Raw genomic sequence first — 24,615 nt, 5'->3', positions numbered from 1 at the left:
TGTTCATACGTGTGAGACGATGGTTGTGGAAGTAGTCACTACAAGAAAAGTAGTGACAGGTGGCGTTGTCCCGAGACCGGCTGGCTGACTGCAGGAACGCGCGGAGGGGTGAGCACGTGAAAGCAGATGTTTGCAGAGTACGAATGGAAGGAAGGGAGAACGGAGGCAGATAAGAACGGGCAGACAAGGAAACTCCATTCACTTCCTAAAAACCACCAGGCAGAGAGCAGCCTAGTGCCAATGTTGAGAGGGTTATGTCTTTATGCAAACCTGGATATCGACGAAAGTCTCAATCGCAATCCTCTCGGGCATCTTGCGTCGGCCAGCCCGCAGTCTCATGCTCCCAGGGTCTCACGGCAAGCACAGCTCCGCCGGCATCTCTCCTCCTCGCCGAGGACATTCCTGTATCCTCTCAGCCCGTACAAGCAGAGGGAGGACCAGGCATCCTTCCAGCCAATCAGCGGGCGCATGCAAATGAGGAGTACCTGCCGCAGCCTGGGCCATCCCACCAGGCAGGTAAATACGGAAGTGAGTCAGGGGGACGTCTCCGGCTGGCAGGGCGGGGAGCTGCTTAAAAATAGATCTTAAGGGAAATGTAGAAAGAGAAATAAGTGGAAGAACCAGTCGAACCGGAAGGCTCGCGCTAACCTGAGACGAGTGTCCCACACAGCCTTGAAAGGAGCTGTCAGTCAAGTGTGCCCGAAGCGCATCGGGTTTTTTTTGTGTGCATGTCCTCGTTCTAAAAGTGCTTTTTTTATCTGGGCGTGTGAGCCTGTTTCTCTATTTAAAAATACACAGGCCCTCATTTATGGGATTTTCGCGTAGGGCAGCACAGCAAGTCACCTTGCTGTGCTGCCATTTTGGCGTAGTCTTGCTGTGCTGCCCTACGCCAAAGTGAAAGAACAGGAATGCACTGTACTTATGCGATACTGTGCATTTCTGTCCTCGCTCCCTGCGCTGGCGCCACTTCAGCAGCCTAGCGCCAACGCAGACACCCTTGCACCACCATGGTACAAGGGTGCCTGTGTTGTAGGCATAAACAATCCTTAGAGGCATTTTCCTCTTTCTATGTGCGCTGTAGGAAAGTACGAGGAGAAATAAATACATTTCTCCTCGTTATGCCTCACCTCAGAAGGCATAAGGATTTGGCGCTTCTCCATGTGTACATGCTCTTGTACGTCTGGGGCAGCATCAAAATCCATGGGTGTTGCATGTGAACACCCACTGCAACGCGCATGGAACGCTTCTCTAGTGCAGGGTAAAGCAACGCAGCGATTTGCGCTGCATTGCTTTGCTCCATATCTGTAAGGCCATTCAAAGCCACAGATGGTGGCTTTGCGTGGCCCCATAGGTATAATGATGTAATCTGCGCCACCAGAGTGTCACAAAAAGTGACGCTCCAGCTGAGCAGGGTGCCCAAAAATTGTGCCCCACAGAGTACACCGAAGATTACTCAATTGCCGAGTGATGGAAGAAGATTGTCGAGCATGACTTGTGGTCAATCCTCCACAGGGTAGTAAACACGCGAAATTACAGCAAAACTATGTGAGAAGATGCATCAATTGCAAAAATGCACCCTAAGATGCATTTTGCGCTAATAAAATAACTCTAAATGCAACAGAAAATTAACAGTAGCAGCCAGCAGCTGCTCGCGCTCACTAAATTCATTATGTGGTAAGACTTTTGTGCCAAATTGCTCATAATTATGCAAACTGGCATAATTGCATAATTTTCTGTGATTTTGGAGCAAAAAAGTAACACGGAATTGCTAAAATGACTCCAGGGTAATTACATTTTCTTCTTGTCCTAATTAAAACCTGCATATTAGAGTTTCCCCGAGATATTGGAGGGTTTTCAGTACCCTCCACGCTCTCAATGAAGCTCTCTGTAATCATATCATATCGCTATGATCATACCATGCTGAATTTGAAGAATCTATCAATAGCTTGTGTGATTTGTCTATAGAATCTTTGGGATTCTGTTTTTCGTGTTTTTTACCATTTTTCTTGTAGGTGACTTGTCAGGCTGTCTGTGCTATTTATAAGTAAGACAATTACCATATTTGCTTAAAATATGACTAATTTAGGACTATATCATTTTATGATTTTGTATTTATCTGCACTTCTTTTTTGGGCCTTCATGGCAATCCACGCATTTTTCCTCTGTAACGCATTTTTGATTATTCAGGAAAAAATATTGTTTTTGCTCTATTTTTGACCTAGAACTCAGTCGTTTATGCGTCTAATATTTTATTCCATTTAACCCTGATATATTGTGCTTTCCCTGATGAGGAGTGTAGTCCCTAACAACTAGATCAGCTCGAGACTCTGAAGGCAAATTATTTTGGTAAACATTTTGGGGTGACCATTTCTGTTCAGGAGGGGCACAAAGAGCACACATGAAGACAATGTAGCGCTTCTAATTCGTTCTATTTTTTTTTTTGCTCTCTCTTTTTGGATTTTAAGTCGAGAAGGTTTTCCCCAATGTTTATCACCCGCAGAAAAAGGATGTTGCCATGTGATATAAAAGCCGACTCCAAATGCTTTTAGGAGATCTCCGAGAGGACGCGTGTAGATATTCTACAGGTGCTTCAAAGGTGGGACTGGTGGCAGAGAGGAATACTCAGGTGCAACTTGAGTGATTCAGTTATGGATGTTTCGCTGTAGGGATTTGAAGGACTGACCACTCAGACACTCGGATCTTTTTGCACAGCCAGCTGACTAGGATATTGTGGTTGATTGTGTCAAAGGATGCACCCAAATCCACAAGAATGAGCAGATGCATTGTGTAATGTGAAGGAGGCCACCAACCATGCACATCACTGCAGTTTCTGTCCTGTGAAGGAATTGGAAAAAGGCTTCAGGTGAAATGATAAGTTTGAAAACATTGGCTGGATTTTGGGGTTGAAACAGATTTGGTCTGATCTGCCCTGGCAAGAAAAAGCCTGGGTGGGCCATGGAGAAGGCTTGGATTACAAAGGGGTTCAATGGAGTGATTTAGGAAAAGACTCTTTTTTTATGAAAATGGGAGAACTAGGATCTTGATGGGGAACCAAGCTGATTTACTTTTTGTAGAGCTGCCTGGAAGACCTCATGCCAACAATTCTTGAAAGAGGCACAGTAAGAATTAACAAGAGAGTGTCTATAAGTCGACTGCCTTTGACTTTCATATGTTTTCTATGGCTTGCATTGCTTGCATGGGCCGGCCATTATGGCCACAGTATTTCATGAATGGTCACATTAGCCCACTTGTGTTCCCATTAGGTTTTGGTGCTGGGACATCAAGTAGACCTTTTGCTAAATTGCAGATGCAGTATGGTGTCTTTCTTATAATTGAGTTAGTGTGTACTCTTCAAAGCATTTACTTTGCTAACACAATGTCATTTTAATTGCTGATTAAAGATTTGTGTTCAGGAAGTGTATATGCAGGGTTGCTGAAAGCTATCCCTGTATGGCTAAGGAGAGCCTGCGTTCCTTCCTTAAATTCACCATAGCAAGTTGTGGCTTTTTTTTACCCCAGCCTCAGCACACATGCCATTCATGTCTTCGGTTAGGGATATATTTTTTGAGACATATTGTGAACTAGAGCATGGCTGCAGAAGGCCTCAATACTGTATAAAGTAGCAAAGCAGGTCTTTTTACTGGCCCATGCCAGGGACAGCCACCTGCTAGCCCCCCCATCTGTTTTTTAAAGAAGTCTTCCTAGATGCATGGAATCTGATAGAACAAATTGCTCCACATGTGTGGGTGCTTACTGAGCACAACTAATGGCCACTTGAAGAAAATTACACCATCTGCCAAGGGTTTGAAATTAATTTCCACATTTGTGAGTGTAGGTTGGCCATGGAGACTATTATTCTGTTGAATTCTGGAATACATAGGTAAGTGGAAAGGAGGGTTTGAGTAATTAACTGGATTTAAATCAGGTTCCAAATAAATTATCATGCATATGCTCAGTTGATTTGATGATGCTAAATCCATTGGTCGACGATGTATATGAGGATAGTTATAAGCTGGTCAGAGACCTGCAGGTGGCAACATTGCGATGCCTATGTTATTGAGGTAGGTCTCAACAACAGCTGATGATTGAATGCCAGGCAATGTGAAATGGGGTTTGGACCCCACGGGCAGCTGTACAGAATCCTAGAGGTGTCTAATTCATCAGTGTGTTTTTTTCTGATGAGCGACAGCTCTGAATGTGGCATTATGTACCACGTGTAGCAGCTAAACACAGTCTTCAGAAGCCAGCATTGAGGACGTTATAGTAACACAGCCTGGTTAGAGCACCAACTACACTTCTGTCACCAGTGCTTAATTTGCAAAATAATAAGTTCCAGGGCTCCCGTCAGGAGATCACTGCTGCTAGCACCACTCATTGCTCCTACCAGCACTGGCAATAACAGAACCAGCACAACTACTAACCACCACACACCTAGCAGTGTGAAAATTCACACTATTCTAGGCCCCCTTAGCTATAAGAATGGCTTGTGTCACAGGTTTTAAACCTTTTAGTGTATATTGAATTAATAAATAAATGTTTTTGTGCTGATCTCGACATTTGGGCAGTTTACCACATGGTGGCGCTGTTTGTCTAAGTGCCAGTGTTGACAATTAAGTGCCAGTGCTGAGCACTGGAAACCACTGGTTCAAAATAAGCACGGCGACTGTCTCTGGGTGGCAGAAACACAGGATACCGCTTAGCAACTGGGAAGAGTCAGCATCCATTACTTCTCCCACCGTCTTAATTTTGCCATCATCTGTGTGCAAGCCCCTCCTGTATGCCACATGATCAAATGGCTAGAGCACCAAATATCTTTGCATAGCCAGGAAAGCTCTGCCACCCTGCCCCTGTTTGACTTTGTCTGGCCCGTCCTTTGTTTTTCCACCTGTGGATGCAACAATCTGTGAGTCCACTGATCATGTTCTTTGATTCTTGCTGATGTTCAACAAGTCAGGGCATGCACAAATTTACCCCAATCGACAGTCGTGGGCGGCTCCATGCCTTTCTTACCAGGCTATGGAAAAGTCTGGGTGGTGAACTCCACTCCGCTCGCGGAGTTTGCAGAGTTTTCCGCACTCCATGTTACGCAGAACTCGCAGAGTTCCGAAAAACTCAACTCCGCTAAGCGGAGTGAAGTTTTTTTCCCTCGCTCGCGTTCGTCAACATCAAGTTGGCGAGTGCGAGCAAGGAAAATCCACCTCCTGCGAGATTTTTCCTAGTTTGCAATCGGTAAAATCAAGTTGACGAGCATGGAAAATCAACCTCCCGGCGAGATCTCTCAACGTGGGTGCTTGCGTTGAGAATCCGTCCTTTCGCGTTGAGAAAGCTGCTACTTGAGTAAAAATCTACTCGAGCGGCAGATAGGAAGCAGCACCCGCTTGAGCTGTGCATGGTACCATTCTCGATGATTGCACAGTGCGGACAAGCACCTGGAACTGAAAATCACTGCTAACAGCATTTATCTATCACACTACGCCGCTTTCAGAACTTTGCGTTACGCGGCAGAGTTCTTTTGCACTTCGTGGGGTTCCGCTACACGGAACTCCACGAACTCCACCCAGGCTTAGGAATGGGACACTGAAGGTTGCTGACAGCTGATTTGTAGGTCAGGGGCACATGCCATTTTTATCTATATCCCTGCAGCTGAGGCAGCCTACCAGTCCGAGGCCCGTTGCCATCTCCTAGAATAAGCCTTGACTGCTTGCCTCTGCTGCTCCTGGAGAACCAAATTTAAGAAAGGAGTGTTTTGGATGTCCTAGAACAACTGCGGCAACAACACTACCATTGCGGATGCAGACTGGTAACCACTAGATGCCTCAGGACCCAGAGGAAAACCTTCTCGAGAACTAGTCTCTGTTGGGTTTACGGGATGGGAACCATTTCTGAGAAGTAACATTTCCACCCAGAGTTCCAAAAGCCCACTCAGCAGCAAAGAAATTGGATTTAAATGAATGCGTCAAAGGTTTGCAGGTTTTTTCTTAATAAACCCCAGTGCAAAAATAGGAGCATTTGTTTAATTCTGAGGTGAAGCGATCATTGGTTCAATAGGGGCAGTAGCACTTTCAAGACCCAGGGGTGGGAGGAATTCACTCAAATTATGGCTGCCTGTCACTATCCTACTATGGTAATAGGTGCCCATTTTCCTTACTATCAATAGGACCCTAGTCGCCCCACTTGAACACTGCACACCCTTACCTCAAGAATGTTCATGTTTAATCTAATGACAAGGGCCTTGGTGTAGTCCAAATGTACATAATGTTGCATACGAAACAAAGTGACTGGTTTGAGTTGCCTCTGAGCCATGGTTGCCGAATATAGCCTTACAGCCTGCTGATGAGGGCTATACAGGTTGTTAAAGGCCCTGAACCAGAGATATAGACCCGAGCTGTGTGTGAGGGCATGTAAAGTGGGAGACAGCCTTTAACAACTGGTATAGCCTAAGGCAAAAGGGCTATAAAGCTATTAGAACATTCCATTCTCTGTGGATAGAATATCATATATTTAAAAAGGAGAAACAGAAATACAAACATTGGAATGTTGCCATTCCAGGCTGATACCAGCCATTACTAGTCCATGGCCACTCCATTGTCGTCAAAGGAGCAACCAGTATTTTAATGGTCTAATAAGGCCTTATAGCCCCCAGTAGCGGGCTGTATCAGCCATTAAAGGCCCACTCCAGCGGTGAAGGCCCAAACTGAAGGTAAGAGTCTTTAACAAGAGAGCGGGCATTTAATGGCCGATAGAGCCCGCTACAGAGGGCTCTAAGGCTACTAAAATATTCCGCCCCTGGGAGCAGAATGTTTTCATTTGAAAAACAAAGGCCTCACGGACCCCAAAGGTTTTCGAAATCCCCTCAGGCTCCCTTAAGGCCTTTGTTTACACCAACAGATGTGAACAAACAGTGGAATGTTGAGAAACTGGCCATTAGAAGCCCGGAGCACTCCACTGTCTTCAATGGAGTGCTCAACATTCTAATGTTCTAATATATGTTGCAATTTCTTCATAGTATTTGATTTTTTTCATTAGTAGATATTACAGACAAATTCCACTGTGGCTCAATTTCCGGGAATTGCTTTGAAGTACACAGATGTCTGTGGAAGAGAACGTATTAAACATCTTTCATACTTTAATCGTATAATGCTCCCGCCTTTTCAATACTTAATCACACAGCCATTTACCTACAAAAAGCAGAGAAACGCACATTTTACCCATGCGCCCGGGCTCTTTTTCGCCTGAATGGTTTCACGTGTCGGCATATGCAGCCGCCTCCCGCCAGCCATCAAAAACTAGGCCCTCTGCATCAAACATCCTGTTTCATAAAGACATCTTACCCTCATCATGATTAATTTAATCCGCGGAGCAAATGCTGGGAGCCAGCTTGACATAAAAAAGCCATTAGTGCCGAACGTGTTGGGAAACGTGACATGCAGGAAGCGCAAGTGACAAAATACAGCTGAGGAAAAAAATGCAAAATCCAAGATTAGCCACCAGAAACCTGACACATAAACGCCGCAACCAAAAGGATCATCCCGGTTATCTGCCGAGGCAGGCAATGTGCAAGCATATATAGTCTGGTTCGCCCTGTGAGTCAAGGCCTGGTGCAGATTTTTGTGGGTCACCGTGGTGGGGGTGCTTAGTGGGGGGTGTTCACGCTAGAGGTCAGTGGCGTAGCTAGACCCTTTGCCGCCCGTAACACAGACCCCGGCAGCCCCCGCGGTGTGACGGGGCCCCCAAGCTCCAGGGGGCCCCCTCAGCACAGCACTGGGGCTGCAGAGCTCCTTATTCAGCCCGGAGGGGGCCCCGCCACGTGCCTTGCAGGGAGGCCCCCTCGAGTTTCGTTACGCCAGTGATTAAGAGCGGGGGTGCTGGCGATTCCTGCAGCCGCTGCCCCGCGACTGCCTCTGCTAAGAGAGGGAGGGACGCTGCCGCCCCAAAACTCGTGCCGTTGCTGACGGACTGCGCCACTGCTTGAGGTTCTTGCATTTTAACGCAATTGTTTAAACTTCAACAGCCTGGGGAACTGGGGAAATGGGAATCTGGTCAAATATGAAAAACGGAGGCCCGCTTGACAAGCAGAAAACACACACTAAAAGGAGCAAACCTGCCACAGCAGACATTTACACTGTGCAGTGCACGATATCAGTTCTCTTCACAAAGTCTCCCAATGATGAGCTGATATTGCAAGGTAAGGTAAGTGCAGTGGACAACCCAATATACCCTTGAGGGCTTGGGCAAATATGAATAAACAGGTAGAAAGGTGCCTTCAAGGGATTTGTTTGGTAAATAATTTGTATAATTTCGATTCTTAATTAAAGGTAGGGCAGTTATATACCTACAAATTTATTAATTTTCACTTTTTCAATACTTAAATCAGCTTAGTTTGTCAGAATCAGGATTGAATAAGGTGTGAGTGAATCATCACATATTAACCTGAATACAATAAATTCAATAAACCAAAAGGAGGAGAAACAAGCGTGTGTATATATAAAAATTGAATTTATATTTCTAGTTCAAAAAAGGGTACTTCAAATTACAACAATTAAATACAGTGAAAGGAAATATTTCAATATTTGATGCCTTCACTTTCAAATTGATCCAACACTTTTTCACAACAATATATAGCCATTTCTCTGGAAAACAGTGTGATTGTCGACGTTTCGGTCTTTAGGTTTTCTTTACCAAGACCATCCTCAGGACAATTTTATTTACAAGGTTGACCCCTAATAAAATAAAAGAACATTGTCTTAATTAACGAAAAATCAACACCCTAAATAACGATACTTTTCCTCCAAAAAGTATATGTCGTTTCCTTAGTGATATTCTTAATCATGCATCTAGGATATTACTCTAGACTTGTAGTCACAATTATTTCGCATTCCTATTGAAAAACATACTTGTTTTACATAAATGAATAAACAAAGCAATGATCCAGAACGAGTCATAATAAATAATGAAAAGCGTCAGCATAATACTATAAATCATTTAAACTCATTTATCAGTTGTGCTTTTTGATCATTGTTGTCAGACATAAAAAATGTAGGTTAGTCTTTATAAGCAATGGTAGTCCATTTTTTCTTATCCTCATCGTATTGATCTTAAATGTTGTCCCTATGGCTTTTTATGGGGGCAACATTTATAGAGGTTGTACATTTTCAATCTATTCCAGACCTCAAGGTATGTATATCTTAGTATCTTGACACTATCCCAGTGCAAATAGTCAGGATATTTAGCTTAATCCTACCAAGAATATTGTAGTATTTAACTGAAATGAGGGCACCAGAACATTAACGTGTCTTTGTTTGCAAAAATAGAAGAAAATAATGAAATCTAGTCATTATTTGATCTAATCTTTGTGCTAAAGTTGATACGACTTGTAAATACGTAACATGAGATGTGTTTGCACTTCTTCTAATGTTGTGAGCCCAAGAAGGTGATCAGGAGATATCAATAATGAATAAACATATTAATCTTGGTATTTCTAGTTCATAATAGGAACGAGCTTATCCAGATATTGAGAGACTGAAGTATATTAATCAATGAAGACATACCTCAAATCACTGCGGGTTATTTTATCCACTGAAAATCAAGCGGGACGTCCTAAATTCGTAACTAATCAGTATATTGTAGTCAAAGAAATTCAGTTGATTGTCAAAAAGCTCCCGTCTTAATCTAAGATCAAACATATATTCAATCAATTATTGGGTCAGCGGTAAACAAAGGATCTAGATTTTAGGCAGTGAGCTACTTAGAACATACCTGTAGGTTATTTAAATCTCAAAAGAGCCTCTGTGTGGCAAAACTACTCTTGTGTCTGTTTACCGACACCGTTAAACACTCAAGTGGTCGTGAAGATGTCAGCGAATTAATCTAAAACGAAGAAAATATCTAATTTAGTTTGAGGTTAGAAGTTGGAGAAGGGTCTTACACTCCACTGATTAACTACTTATAAAATACCTGGCTGTTCTGAAGGTTTGAGTCTTGCATGCACGTCTGGACGTCGAACCAACTGTAGTGTTCGTTTGACGACAGCATTTATGCTGTTTAGATAGCGAAAAAGGACTTGGGGAAGTTTGTCAAATGACTAAAACGCTAAAAGGTGGCCATCTTTGAATGGAGTGATTGTTCTGTTCATTCAAGATCTTGAGTGCCAGTATATGTTAAAAATCACTTTGTCTTCTCGCATTGTGAATATTTCATAATGAATAATCAATTGGATTGGTTATTGTTGTTATTGATCGTATTGTATCGTCCAATATAGTTGGAACTGACCAAACATTGCCATTTTTAGGAGTAATGTTACTTATAGTTCGATGTATAGAAGTGTTGAAATTTAGTCTTTCTAAACATCGATTTGTAAATTCATTCAAATAGTGATTTAAATATAGGATCAACGTGATTGCCCTTTAGTATTCCCTTTGTCACTATCTATTTTTTGATTATGTCTGACAGATTTATTCTGATGAAATACTTCTCTCCAGTGTACAGCAGATTCATCATTATTTTGTGTTTTCTCTCACGAAGTCTACCAAAGTTGATGTATGGAATAGAGATTTTGACTATAGCAATGTTTCATCATTTAATTGATTTAACATGTTTATGGTTAACAACGCACTTTAAATACGATTTGTGGCATAGTGACTATTGTTATGTACATTTTAGATTTGTATAGGTAGTTGTTTATACTCGAAGAACAAATCAGTGCTGCAAAATAAAATATTCTAGTTTTGTATAGGCAGTTTTTTATGCTCTAAGAGTAAATCAGTGCAAAAAAAGAAAATATTGAGTCGTGAAATGACTCTGATTAATTTATAAAGTTGAGTAAACGTCCCATTTAACATACTAAAGGGCAATCACGTTGATCCTATATTTAAATCACTATTTGAATGAATTTACAAATCGATGTTTAGAAAGACTAAATTTCAACACTTCTATACATCGAAGTATAAGTAACATTACTCCTAAAAATGGCAATGTTTGGTCAGTTCCAACTATATTGGACGATACAATACGATCAATAACAACAATAACCAATCCAATTGATTATTCATTATGAAATATTCACAATGCGAGAAGACAAAGTGAATTTTAACATATACTGGCACTCAAGATCTTGAATGAACAGAACAATCACTCCATTCAAAGATGGCCACCTTTTAGCGTTTTAGTCATTTGACAAACTTCCCCAAGTCCTTTTTCGCTATCTAAACAGCATAAATGCTGTCGTCAAACGAACACTACAGTTGGTTCGACGTCCAGACGTGCATGCAAGACTCAAACCTTCAGAACAGCCAGGTATTTTATAAGTAGTTAATCAGTGGAGTGTAAGACCCTTCTCCAACTTCTAACCTCAAACTAAATTAGATATTTTCTTCGTTTTAGATTAATTCGCTGACATCTTCACGACCACTTGAGTGTTTAACGGTGTCGGTAAACAGACACAAGAGTAGTTTTGCCACACAGAGGCTCTTTTGAGATTTAAATAACCTACAGGTATGTTCTAAGTAGCTCACTGCCTAAAATCTAGATCCTTTGTTTACCGCTGACCCAATAATTGATTGAATATATGTTTGATCTTAGATTAAGACGGGAGCTTTTTGACAATCAACTGAATTTCTTTGACTACAATATACTGATTAGTTACGAATTTAGGACGTCCCGCTTGATTTTCAGTGGATAAAATAACCCGCAGTGATTTGAGGTATGTCTTCATTGATTAATATACTTCAGTCTCTCAATATCTGGATAAGCTCGTTCCTATTATGAACTAGAAATACCAAGATTAATATGTTTATTCATTATTGATATCTCCTGATCACCTTCTTGGGCTCACAACATTAGAAGAAGTGCAGACACATCTCATGTTACGTATTTACAAGTCGTATCAACTTTAGCACAAAGATTAGATCAAATAATGACTAGATTTCATTATTTTCTTCTATTTTTGCAAACAAAGACACGTTAATGTTCTGGTGCCCTCATTTCAGTTAAATACTACAATATTCTTGGTAGGACTAAGCTAAATATCCTGACTATTTGCACTGGGATAGTGTCAAGATACTAAGATATATATACCTTGAGGTCTGGAATAGATTGAAAATGTTTATTAACAACCTCTATAAATGTTGCCCCCATAAAAAGCCATAGGGACAACATTTAAGATCAATACGATGAGGATAAGAAAAAATGGACTACCATTGCTTATAAAGACTAACCTACATTTTATATGTCTGACAACAATGATCAAAAAGCACAACTGATAAATGAGTTTAAATGATTTATAGTATTATGCTGACGCTTTTCATTATTTATTATGACTCGTTCTGGATCATTGCTTTGTTTATTCATTTATGTAAAACAAGTATGTTTTTCAATAGGAATGCGAAATAATTGTGACTACAAGTCTAGAGTAATATCCTAGATGCATGATTAAGAATATCACTAAGGAAACGACATATACTTTTTGGAGGAAAAGTATCGTTATTTAGGGTGTTGATTTTTCGTTAATTAAGACAATGTTCTTTTATTTTATTAGGGGTCAACCTTGTAAATAAAATTGTCCTGAGGATGGTCTTGGTAAAGAAAACCTAAAGACCGAAACATCGACAATCACACTGTTTTCCAGAGAAATGGCTATATATTGTTGTGAAAAAGTGTTGGATCAATTTGAAAGTGAAGGCATCAAATATTGAAATATTTCCTTTCACTGTATTTAATTGTTGTAATTTGAAGTACCCTTTTTTGAACTTGAAATATAAATTCAATTTTTATATATACACCCGCTTGTTTCTCCTCCTTTTGGTTTATTGAATTTATTGTATTCAGGTTAATATGTGATGATTCACTCACACCTTATTCAATCCTGATTCTGACAAACTAAGCTGATTTAAGTATTGAAAAAGTGATCATTAATAAATTTGTAGGTATATAACTGCCCTACCTTTAATTAAGAATCGAAATATACAAATTATTTACCAAACAAATCCCTTGAAGATATTGCAAGGTAACCGGTGTTTTACTGTACTGCAACCCTCATCAGCTCTTTCACTGTACAGCGCTCTGATGCCATGATGGTCATGTTTGCGCATTATAAAACACAATAAATAAAATAAAGACCAGACGAGCTGGGAATTTCTGCATATAGAGAGGGTTTCCAGCTCGTGTGGAGACTCTCCACAGCTGACGACCATAATGGGTTTTTCAACCTCCTCAGGTCATGGGCATCAACTTTAGAACCCTTTAATATTGGATAAAGTCCCTCCTCTAGATTCCCAAAATCGTGCATGAAATGTGTTTACTTCTGCTTGTTGAAGCTCCTTTTCTCTTCGAGAGACACTTTCCTCCTTTCCATCCCTGCACAGTTCTCTGTCACACTTGCATTTACCTTAATCTCTATTATTGCATTTCTGCACATTGCCCACACCTCATTTCAAAGATCATAGCAGATTTCTTTGTAAGTAATGCCCCTATATCCCCTCCAGTTCATATATTAATCCCACCATCTGCATGAACTTACACCTCCCCACTAAAGATCACATAAAACTCTGATTAATTTAAAATAACACAAAAAAAATACGCAGATGCATGGAATGGTTTCCTTGGGAGCACAAGATTAATCGCAATAACCAACAACAAACAGTAAACACTGGACTAACCTTTAACTTTGGGCTCCAGGAGCAGAGTGATGCTCGGCTAAAGCGGCTCAAAGCCTTGCCCGGGGTAGTAAGCGCTACACAAATCAATCGCAATACAATCGAGTTTTGGGGGGAAGGCAGGAGGGCTTGCTCAGGTCATTACTGAGCTCCAAGCTGCCCCCTTTTCCTTCCTCTGTCCCCTCTAATTGAACCTCCATGTCGAGTAAGGCTGGGATGGTCTAAAAGCTCTTGCCTTCTTTTCTTGGCCCTGCCCCTCCAAGCCCCCCTGCCTCCTCTTACACAGCACAGAGAAAATATGCTAAAGCTTGCCAGATCTAAAAAAAGTCCTCCAGCTTTGGGGAATTGGAAGCTGCGTCAAGTTTACTTCCACTTGGGCAAAGGTGGAAAACGTTGACCGCCGTGGCGAGCGGTGAACCGTCCCAGCTTTAGCCAACACTAGTGTTCTATGTGTAAACGTATGTGCATCCTCTACCCACCCTCTTGTCTTTCTCCAGGACCATAGGTAGAAATCCATGAGTGCTTCTGTCATAGGCATGTAGCCTTTGTACTATTTAGTGCTCCCCACTCCCTTGGTGGCTAGCTTTGAACTAATTAAATACCTTCTCTAATATAAATGTCTAAAAATAAATCAATCCCCAGGGGTAGCTCCTCCGCTAAGGCGGAGGAGGATCGCCCCACTGCTCTACGAGCAGTAGCTATAGGAAAACTAATATGATAATAACTAGCCTTATTATCATTTTAGTTTTCCGTTTCCTGGTGTGGGCAGGGCTGGACTGCCAGGGCATGGGCCAGGAGGAGTAGTGGTTGCTCCACTCTAAAGTGCGCATAACTGTTTGGCCAGTCCTCTTGGACCAACCATAACAGTCATGTTTACTTTGCATGTTCTGCACCCAGGCTGCATCACAGCCTGGGTGCAGAACATGCCCAGGCCTCTATTCCCCGTCTGAGCGCCAATTGGCAAGGGGAGTCAGAAGCCTGGGTGCTTTCTAGTTCCTGCTTCCCAGGAGCAAGAGGCGGAGGCAGCGAGTGGACTGAGAGGCGATGGCCGGCCAGGTGGAAAGCCTGAAGGTAAGTGTCTTTTTTTTATTATTATTGTTTTAATTTACACACTCTCCCCTCACCCCCTCGCCCCGCCACCTGTGATAAATAGCAGCCGCCACTGTCAATACCAGCAATGAATGAGTGTATCACTGTCTCCTCTATCTGCAAAACTGCACATAGCAGGGGTCACTGGAATTATGCAGCAGGAGAGGACCAAATAATGCAGCAGGGTTGAGTAAATTATGCAGCAATAAAAGCGAAAATATGCGGTACAATGTGGCACATTTTGTAATAGTACTACTTAATTATTTCATCATTTTTAAACTTGGTAGCACTGTATGGGCATTGGTTGCACCTCATTAGTACCAGTATAACATCCATATATTGCAATAAGCTACAGAAAGGTGACCAGTCCAGATTTACAAAGGGCCTTCCACTGCGGGGCAACACGTGTTGCAGCATTTTTTGTAACTTTTGAACCGTTTAAGCGAGAAACAATTTTTTTTGTTAGAATCTGCAGATTATGTAGCAGATGATGGATTATGTGGCAAATGTATAATTTTGCACAAATCACCACCGCCGTACAATGACATAATTCTAGTGGCCCTGCATATAGATAATGCATGCTAAATTAAAATAACGTTTTCAAATGTCTGTAAATCTAATAAACAGGTTAACAAAGAAGGCTGAGTCATTAAGATTTTTCTGAGATTTACTCTTGCACTACTTATGGCTATCTTCTGGAGTAAACCGTTAGTGCTACAAGAAGTCACACCTACTCACATCAAAATCCTTGCAGATCGGGCCTACAGTGTTTACTGGTAACACATTTGGGTGCCAATTCCGATCCGGTAAAAAAATTCCCCGTCCGACTCGTATCCGGATTTTTTTCCGTCCGAATCGTCAAAGTAGCGTACAAACTGCCAAGTACGATTCGAACGGAAAAAAGTCCATACGAATCGCATTGGGAAGATTTCCCCACACGTCCTCGGGTCGGGAAAAGTCACCGACACGTCCCCGGGCGAGAAACCCACCGTGCGGAAAAATAAAGTCCGACTGCGCAAGTACGATCCCTCCCGTCCTCCCCATTTCACAACCGTACGCAAAAAACACCGTCCGAACCGAACTCCCATAGCAACCATGGAGACATGTGCCCGCATACGCGCCGAACACCCCACCACCCCCCGCCCGCGTATGTACGCCCCGAACCCCCACCCGTGTATGTACGCACCGAACCACCAGCCGTGTATGTACGCACCAAACCCCCCCCCCAGCCCTGTATGTACGCACCGAACCACCAGCCGTGTATGTACGCCCCCGAACCCCCCCCAGCCGTGTATGTACGCACCGAACCACCAGCCGTGTATGTACGCACCAAACACCCACCCGTGTATGTACGCCCCCGAACCCCCCCCCAGCCGTGTATGTACGCACCGAACCACCAGCCGTGTATGTACGCACCAAACACCCACCCGTGTATGTACGCCCCCGAACCCCCCCCCAGCCGTGTATGTACGCACCGAACCACCAGCCGTGTATGTACGCACCGAACCACCAGCCGTGTATGTACGCCCCCGAACCCCCCCCAGCCGTGTATGTACGCACCGAACCACCAGCCGTGTATGTACGCACCAAACACCCACCCGTGTATGTACGCCCCCGAACCCCCCCCCAGCCGTGTATGTACGCACCGAACCACCAGCCGTGTATGTACGCACCAAACACCCACCCGTGTATGTACGCCCCCGAACCCCCCCCCAGCCGTGTATGTACGCACCGAACCACCAGCCGTGTATGTACGCACCGAACCACCAGCCGTGTATGTACGCCCCCGAACCCCCCCCAGCCGTGTATGTACGCACCGAACCACCAGCCGTGTATGTACGCACCAAACCCCCACCCCAGCCGTGTATGTACGCACCGAACCCCCACCCCAGCCGTGTATGTACGCACCGAACCACCAGCCGTGTATGTACGCACCAAACACCCACCCGTGTATGTACATACACGGCTGGGGTGGGGGTTTGGTGCGTACATACACGGCTGGTGGTTCGGTGCGTACATACACGGCTGGGGGGGGGTTCGGGGGCGTACATACACGGGTGGGTGTTTGGTGCGTACATACACGGCTGGGGGTTCGGGGCGTACATACCAGGGTGGGGTGGGGGTTCGGGGCGTACATGCACGGGTGGCGCTTGGGTGCGTACATACACGGGTGGGGGTTCGGGGCGTACATACCAGGGTGGGGTGGGGGTTCGGGGCGTACATACACGGGTGGCGCTTGGGTGCGTACATACACGGGTGGCGGTTCGGGGCGTACATACACGGGTGGGGGTTCGGGGCGTACATACACGAGTGGGGGTTCGGGGCGTACATGCACGGGTGGGGGTACGGGCCGTACTTCCACGGGTGGGGGTACGGTCCGTACATACCCCTGCCCACGCTCTGCGTGCCTGGGTACGGGCCGTACCCATGCCTTTGGTGTGTGGGTACGGTGCGTCCCACCATTGTTGCGGGCCGTGGGGTCCGCACCGTACACAGGCCTTGGGGGCGTGGCTACGGGTCGTACCACGCGTACCCCTACATGACCCCAGCAATGCTGGTACGAGCTGTACCAAGGCCTTTCTGACGTGGGTACGGGCCGTACCGCTATTGTTGGAGTGACGTAGGGGGACGCGTGGTACGTTCCGTACCCACGCTCTTGCGGCCTGGGTAGGGTACGTACCGGTTCGCGTGACCATCCACTTCCGTTGTGGCGGACGCTTGCGTTGCTGGCCTTGCCCCCACCCCCTGGAAGTGACCAGGCCCTGATGGTCAGGTATGTCCAGGCCATGTGTGATTTGGTACCATGTGTTGGTGTTGTGTGTCCTGCCCCTGCCCCCCCCTTTGCCCCTGGTTGTTGTGCTGACCTTCTGCGGCGTCTGCGTCGGTTCCTGTACGCCAGGTGGACTGCTAGGAGGGCAGGGATGGCACGTAGGTTCGGGTCCATGTCTGTTCGTCGCGTCCAGCTGCTCCTTGCGTGTGTCGTCCTGATTTCCCGGCAGTTTTTGGCAGCCGGTAAATATTTTCCGTGCGGGATGACGTCGGTTCGAATCGTACTTCCTGGTTCGTGAAACGTAGGCTGGATGCGTACCGACGTCACGTCGGCTCCTTTCAGGATCGGAATTGTGTTTAGTTTCTGTTCGGTCGGTGTTTTGTTCGAATCGTACGGAAATGGTGTTTCCGTATGAATCGTACTTGCATTTTCGGATGGATTTCGCACCGGGTACGAGTCGGACGGAGAAAAGGCTCCGTCCGACGGTTCGTACCCGGTTTTTACCGGATCGGAATTGGCACCTTGATGTTTAGCTGTGAAATATAATTACCTTCAGCCATGACCATGTAGTCTGTAGCTAATAAAAAATACCCCTAGTAATGAAAACTTTAGCAACACCATCCTTTTTCTGCATTCACCATTTTGTTGTGGCACTGTACCCTTAGGGTACTTGTAAACAAGGGAAACCCGTCAGGTAAAAAGGACCTGGGGTATTTACTATTTCAAAAAACAAATGGTCCTTCGAAATCAATTTAGTATAGGAAAAATAAATATAGCCCAGAATCAGTACTATATTACTTAGAAATGTCCAGCCGGACATGTAAATTTAATGTTCAACGTAATGAATTGGCTATAGAGCAAAACGAATAGTGTGGGACACAGTCCTGTGTCTTTCAACAGACAAAACCGGCTTAGGGGCAGTGCAACTGGTACAGCCACACCTGTTGCTGACCTCTGTGCTCTGTGTTTAAAAATCCCCTGCTGCAGAGTTGTTTGTGTTTTCAGGCAACAATAAAACTGTCAAGATGACTCTGATGATTAATGCTCTTGGAGTTTACTTCTTTTGGCAGTTTTGACTTATCATAAAGTGGGGCCGAGGTTTTATGTTCCTCCTGAAAAGAATAGGTACCATGCAGCTCACAGAACTGAGTGTAAGTGAACTATGAACACGATGTCATTTAGGGTTCGACCTGCGAACCCTGGTTTTCCCCTTAAGACTCCTACCACTGCCTTTGAGGCCCCTTGCCTCAGAGGTGGCAAAATCAGTGCCAGGATCACAGGGGCAGCTTGTCCTTCTGGACATTGCTCCACTTTCCTTGTTTTTCATCGGTTGTTTAGTACCCTAATAGAGAATATTATATCATTCACAATTAGTGTAATAAAGAATGGAGTACAATTCGCTGGAATATGACCTTCCCTGGCAGTAGAGGTGAGTGAAAAGCGCTTCTAAATATATGTTGTGTGCGTGCTTGCAGGAGACTGTGTGTTTATCTGAGAGAGAGAGAGTGTGCATGTGTGAATGCGTGTGTATGTATAAAGCATGCGTTTGTGGGTGCAAGTAAAGGTCCAATGGCTTGTGACGTCACTTCCGCTACCCCTGACATGTTGGTGAATTGGCGCTCATGATTATGAGTAGCGCTATAAAAAATGAAATGTATGTCGGAGAGGGGCTATGGAGCGCTGAGGGCCCCTGTTGGAGGGCGCTATTGAGGGACTTAGTGGAGCAGAGGGTCATTGAGAGGGGCGCCAAAAAGACTGTCGCACCGGCGCCACCAGCGCTAAGATCGGCCTGACTCTGCCTGCTGCCTCCGAGTTAGGCATCACTCGGGGTCGGAGGCTGTGGCAGGGGCGCGCGCGCACTCAGTGGTTCTGAGGCGCAGGCATCAGCCGGTGGCTCTGGAGAGTCAAGCGGCGCCAGAGGAGAGATGACATCACGTCACCATACCCTTCTACTTTTCATTTTCAGCGGCGCAGCAGGCTTCACAATAATATTAAACCTATTTAGCTCTCGTAAATCTCCGGATACCTGCTCGACAGAGGTGGTGACAGCTCATCAATAGAGCAGATATGCAAGTGAAACATTTTAGCTGACAGCAGGTGGCGCTGTTCGGCGCAATAATGCATCAGGTACTCTTAGCTTCAATACTGCTTCACACCAGGGCCTCCGAGAACAATCACAGCCCCCTGTTACCTGCAAAATCTTCCTTATGGTTGTAGCATCAACCCGTTAAGATGAAAACCCTTCCCTTATCCTGTCGTTAATTTGTAAAACATAGACTGCAGTGCTCAAAGCTCTGCTCGGAAGCCTGCGGCTGGTCAAATTAAATGTAAGCGTGCTAAATCATGCCAAGGCTGCGTAGTCATGACTCCACCTAAGTCCTCTTTACTCCACTACCAGACACCTACCAGCCCCGGCTCAAATTAAGCACTGCGTATGGCTCACTGACGGTCCCCATCTCCTACAACGTCTCCTCGGCTGTCCTGGTCTCTGTTACAACCAGCAGTTCTCGCAAACTCGCAAACACGTGAAAAGTGTCTGCATATCAAACTGGTCTATATTGTAAAATTGGATTGCCTCCTTTCCCAGCCAAACAACCTGGCCATGTATATAAGTTTTGATATAACGGAAGGCCCAAGCCTGGTAGATGAAAAGAAATCTGGGTAAAATTCTCTGTATTCTTTTGCAGCATTTTAATGTTCCCACTTTTTGCTTCAGCAATCATTTAGAAATAATTTAGACATCTCTTAAATATTTTGTAGTCATTTTTTATGTATTTGCTATTTAGATTTATATTTCTAAAAGTAAAAAAATACAGAATTTCAGTTCTTTTCCTATTTTTTCTCCAAGGCATAGACAAAAAAGTGCTGGCGAGGCAAGCAGAATACCTGCCAAATTGCAATCCTCATTTGTACATTCAGTCCCTAGGGCTGATTCCACAGCTGCATCAACCACCCTTTCCTGTCCCCCATTCCTCCCATGAATGCCAATGTTCCCCCCTGTTCCACATTTCTGGACTTCCCACCTCCAAGACAATATGCTGCGCATTGAAGACAAGTGCTTAGTTTATTATGCATGCTATGACTTACAAGTAGAATGTACCACCAAAAGTATGTGAGCACTGTGGCCTATTTCCACAATATTATCTGTCCACCTTATTTCCAGGGAGTATTTTTATACTAAAATGCACACAGCAATGAAAGATTATTGTTATTATTTGGACTTGTGTAGCGCTGTTTTTACCCATAAATGGGTGTTCAGGCGCTATAGTGAGAGGGGATCACTTACAGAACAAAAAGCCGCTGAAAAGGTAGGTATTTCTTAAAGAGCAGGTAATAAGATTTTTGATGATAGAATAATGGAGGAAGAGCCCAGTTCTTAGTTCCCAGAGAGGAGAAGGAGTCATGGAAGCCTGGGATTCGCAGAATAGAAATTGACTTCCCTGTTCTGCCAGGATGGGCCTACATTAATGCGATACAAAGCATTTATTTATTTATGTCATTTGTAAAGCGCATGAATCACCCCAGATGGGGTATCTCCGCGCTGAGGACGGATAGAGGTGATGACTGAGTGTTTAGAAGAGTGATGTTTTAAGTTTTTTCCTAAAAGAGAGGTAGTTAGTGCAGACACGAATATCCAGGGGTATCTGGTTCCACAATTGAGGGGCAAGATAGGAGAACGCTTTGCCTCCTAGTCTGGCTTGTTTTATCCTTGGAATGGTGAGGAGACCTTTTCCTTGAGAACGGAGGGTACGTGAGGGTGTGTATCTGACTAGTTTATCTGCCAGATATGTCGGTCCCATTTGATTAAGGCCTTTGAACACCAAACAGCAGATTTTGAACTGAATCCTTTTGCGTATTGGTAACCAGTGTAGCTTGCGGAGAAGGGGGAGGGAGGGGGTTCGGTAGGGTGCACTGGCTACCAGGCGAGCTGCTGTGTTCTGGACCACCTGTAAGCTGTTCAAGGAGGACTCCTTTGCGGCGATTAGCAGAGCATTGCTGAAGTCCAGACGGCTGAGTACTAAAGCGTGTACCAGAGTTTTCCGAGTGGAAGGGGGGAGGAAGTGAAATACTCTGCGGAGTAGGCCAAGGGCATGGAAGCATGCTCGTTTGGTGGAAGTTATGTGTTCGTCCAGATTGAGTTTACTGTCTATTAGGACCCCTAGGTTTTTGATCACTAGTTTTGGGGAAGGGGGCAGGCCTAGATCTTCTGGCCACCAGCTCGGTGCCCAGCTAGTAACTGCGTCCTTGAATAGCATTATTTCTGTTTTTCCTCCATTGAGCTGTAGGATCCTTTGTAGTGCATTGTGTGCAATGCAATAGTCATTTGCTAGAGGAAAGACTATCACCACAAGGGACATCGCAGTCAAGGGGCAGCATTCTAGTATTTCTTCTATTGTTTTCAATCATGACTCTAGGGCAGTCATTGTAGTCTTTTTTCCATTTCCCTAGCTGGGCACACAGGCGAAACTTCCACATTAGTCTTTTGTCTTACGTCCTTTAAGGGGAATGTTTTCTGGTGAAAAAAAGCTTAATTTGAAAGGTGAAACGAATTTGACTTAAAAAAAGCTGCAAGTCTCTTACTAGAAGGGAGGCTGAGGAGTTTCCGAGCGGATGACCCCTTGCCTTTATCTGAAACACATACAGCCTTACGCGGTTTCCATTCCACTGGCCTGTTTTTACTGGGCCGTGTTTTTTCTTTTTGTGAACCTGATGCAACAGAGGTGTACACATTGGGCCACATCACGCTCGCTCTGAGTGTTACAGTTGTTTGCTGTGGTGTTCTGGTCTCTAAATATAGCTCAGCGTTGCACAGGCTGGGTCTCTAGAAAGTGTAGGCGGCTAACAAGCACATACACCACCAAACCACATCCCTTCTCAGAATGTTTACCTCTGCCGCACGCTAAGTGACCAAGTCAGGGAGGTGCTTGCTTCCTATATTGAGTTTGTGATATGGTCCCAATGCAAGGTGCTGGCTTGTCAATGAGCGGGGACCCTAAATGGTGCACTAGATTTTTTGCATGATTCCCGGCCACTGGGTAGAAACATTTGCTTGTAATTTCTTCAAACTCATGAATGCATTGAGTCGAGAGTTGCATATTCATGTTGGAAGTGCATATGTCCACACCACGCTTACTGTTGACGTTTCCATGCTTCTAAGTGCTGGCCATTTATACTCTAAAGAAAAGCGTACCAGAATGGAAATTCAAGTATCTGCCCAAATGAGATGGCATAGAGGCCCAGGTCTGTGGTTACAGAATTAGTGCTGCATAACCTTACTTCCCACAAAAGTGTTCCAACGAGAATTGTGAAAAAAACATTTTGGCATTCTGACTGGTCAAATGACATCACTCCTAGGACATTATGGGGCTAGAGATACACACATGTGCCAATAAAGCAAGACTGACATGGCACCTAGCTGAAAACGCTAGTAAATATTGTGTGGAGTGTGCCTTTTTATAATAGTTGGGATTTTTGTTTTTTTAAGTAAAGGCAAAACTGGTTTGCAGACTATTGGGCACCAGAAATCATAGCAATGCAAATAGGAAATTTCCCTGCATGCCTCTTGGGTTAGGGATGAAGATGACTCATGGCAATGCATGTCTCAGGCAACAAGAGCATGTGGCAGAACTTGCGCTCTAGTGTTTATTCCACCTACTTGTTTTGTACTGGCTTCCTTGTGGCGTCAAGTGTATCTAACACTGCGGTGTCCTTGAGAGGCCTGGTGGTGGAATGTCCTTTCCCCCTTCGGCTGTGTTAGAAATGGAGCCATGTTCTAGATGCTCTGCCCTTTCCCAAGGACATCATGAAGATGTGCTATGTGGGTGTTCTCCTAGTCTCTTAGAATTTGGCAAGAAGTTTGCTTTCTCAAATTCTTCTTGAAGGTAGCTGGATAAATCAATTTCTTGAGTGTAGACAGAAATTGCTCAACAAAGAATTTCAATGGAGCAGTAGTGTAATTTCCGAGTTAGTACTGAATATGTAAGAACTCATGTGAAACCACCTCCCGCTATCCATTTTTAGTCTTTCCGAATCCCTCATGCCTTACACATTCATCACATGCGGAGAGCATCATTGCATCTACCCGTGATGCTGCCTGAATTATTAGTGGGAACCTTGGATATTCGTGCATGATCATTGACAATAATTCCAATGGCCACATCATGCTAAGTGGGTGAGAGCGGGCAGGAGCGAGCATGTGCAGGCAATCTAAAAAATTTGTGTTCATAACATCAAATGTGCAAAAAAGTGCATAGTTCATTTATCCATGATGACACGGCACTGCTCAGATGAGTGGTCCATAGAGGTCCAACCATGAGTTCAATGCAGCATCCGACAGTTGAATTATCCTGGCTCTGGACTTGCTATGATTTGCGTGTGCAGCCTCAATGACTTGCAACTGCAGGGTCATTCATAATGCAATGTAAGTTTTGCAAAGTATAACCCCATCACAGGTTAGTGACTGATCTTCATGGATGTGTTAAAATGATTTCAGTTTTTCTATTTCAGCGACTGAGGGATACATCAAGACATCAATAAGACACATCTAATATCTGTTCTGTCATCATTTAACCTACTTGTACAGTAGGGTGCAGAGTTGTCTGTTCTCCTATTTGTTCTTGCAATACACTTGCCGAATTTGTTGGATCTGTGACTGATTGAGCATTCTCGTAGGCTTCAGGCCAGCCCAGTGGTGCTTGTGTAATGTAATCAACATTTTTAAAGTGTGCAAAGCATTAACTATTGATCGAAAAGCCAGGTCTTAAGAGCTTTTCTAAGCTGCAAATGGTTAGGGATTGTTCGTCTGGTATGGATTGGGAGGGAGGAAAGAGCTGGCCAAGCTAAGCATATGGTTGATATAAACAAACATGCTTTACAAGAAATTCGGGCCTCTACATTTGTTAGCTTTGTGACAAAAAATGAGACTTTTAAACCCAGGTCTTTTTACAATTGGCATTCATTGCAGGGTTTTTCAGATGGTAAAATACATGGGCGTGTCCAAAGGCCGAAACGTGTTGACAACCAATGTAAAAAGGGAATTGGACACACAGAGAGACTCTGTAGACTTTTTCACCAAGGGCCATACTTCACCCAATATAGAATGCCCCT

General features: G+C 44.2%; 1 protein-coding gene across 7 annotated transcripts in view; it reads right to left on the bottom strand.

Annotated features, from left to right (window-relative positions):
- The window catches only part of LOC146789135 (diacylglycerol kinase delta-like), a 688,844-nt gene that overhangs the window by 381,455 nt on the left and 282,774 nt on the right, over positions 1 to 24,615 (bottom strand). For 4 of the 7 annotated variants that reach the window (XR_014970027.1, XM_085630712.1, XM_085630708.1 and 1 more), the window contains exon 1: positions 271 to 431. The exons of the other annotated variants lie outside the window; for them this stretch is intronic. Coding sequence is in view for 3 of the 4 variants with exons in the window: in XM_085630712.1 (XP_085486838.1) it covers positions 271 to 339 (69 nt within the window). In the remaining variant the exon portion in view is untranslated. Of the gene's footprint in view, positions 1 to 270; positions 432 to 24,615 lie in introns of those variants that run through there. 7 annotated transcript variants of the gene reach the window in all.

Source organism: Triturus cristatus, chromosome 10, assembly GCF_964204655.1.
Source record: "Triturus cristatus chromosome 10, aTriCri1.1, whole genome shotgun sequence".
NCBI classification, from domain to species: domain Eukaryota; kingdom Metazoa; phylum Chordata; class Amphibia; order Caudata; family Salamandridae; genus Triturus; species Triturus cristatus.
This window is presented reverse-complemented; position numbering and strand designations above follow the sequence as displayed.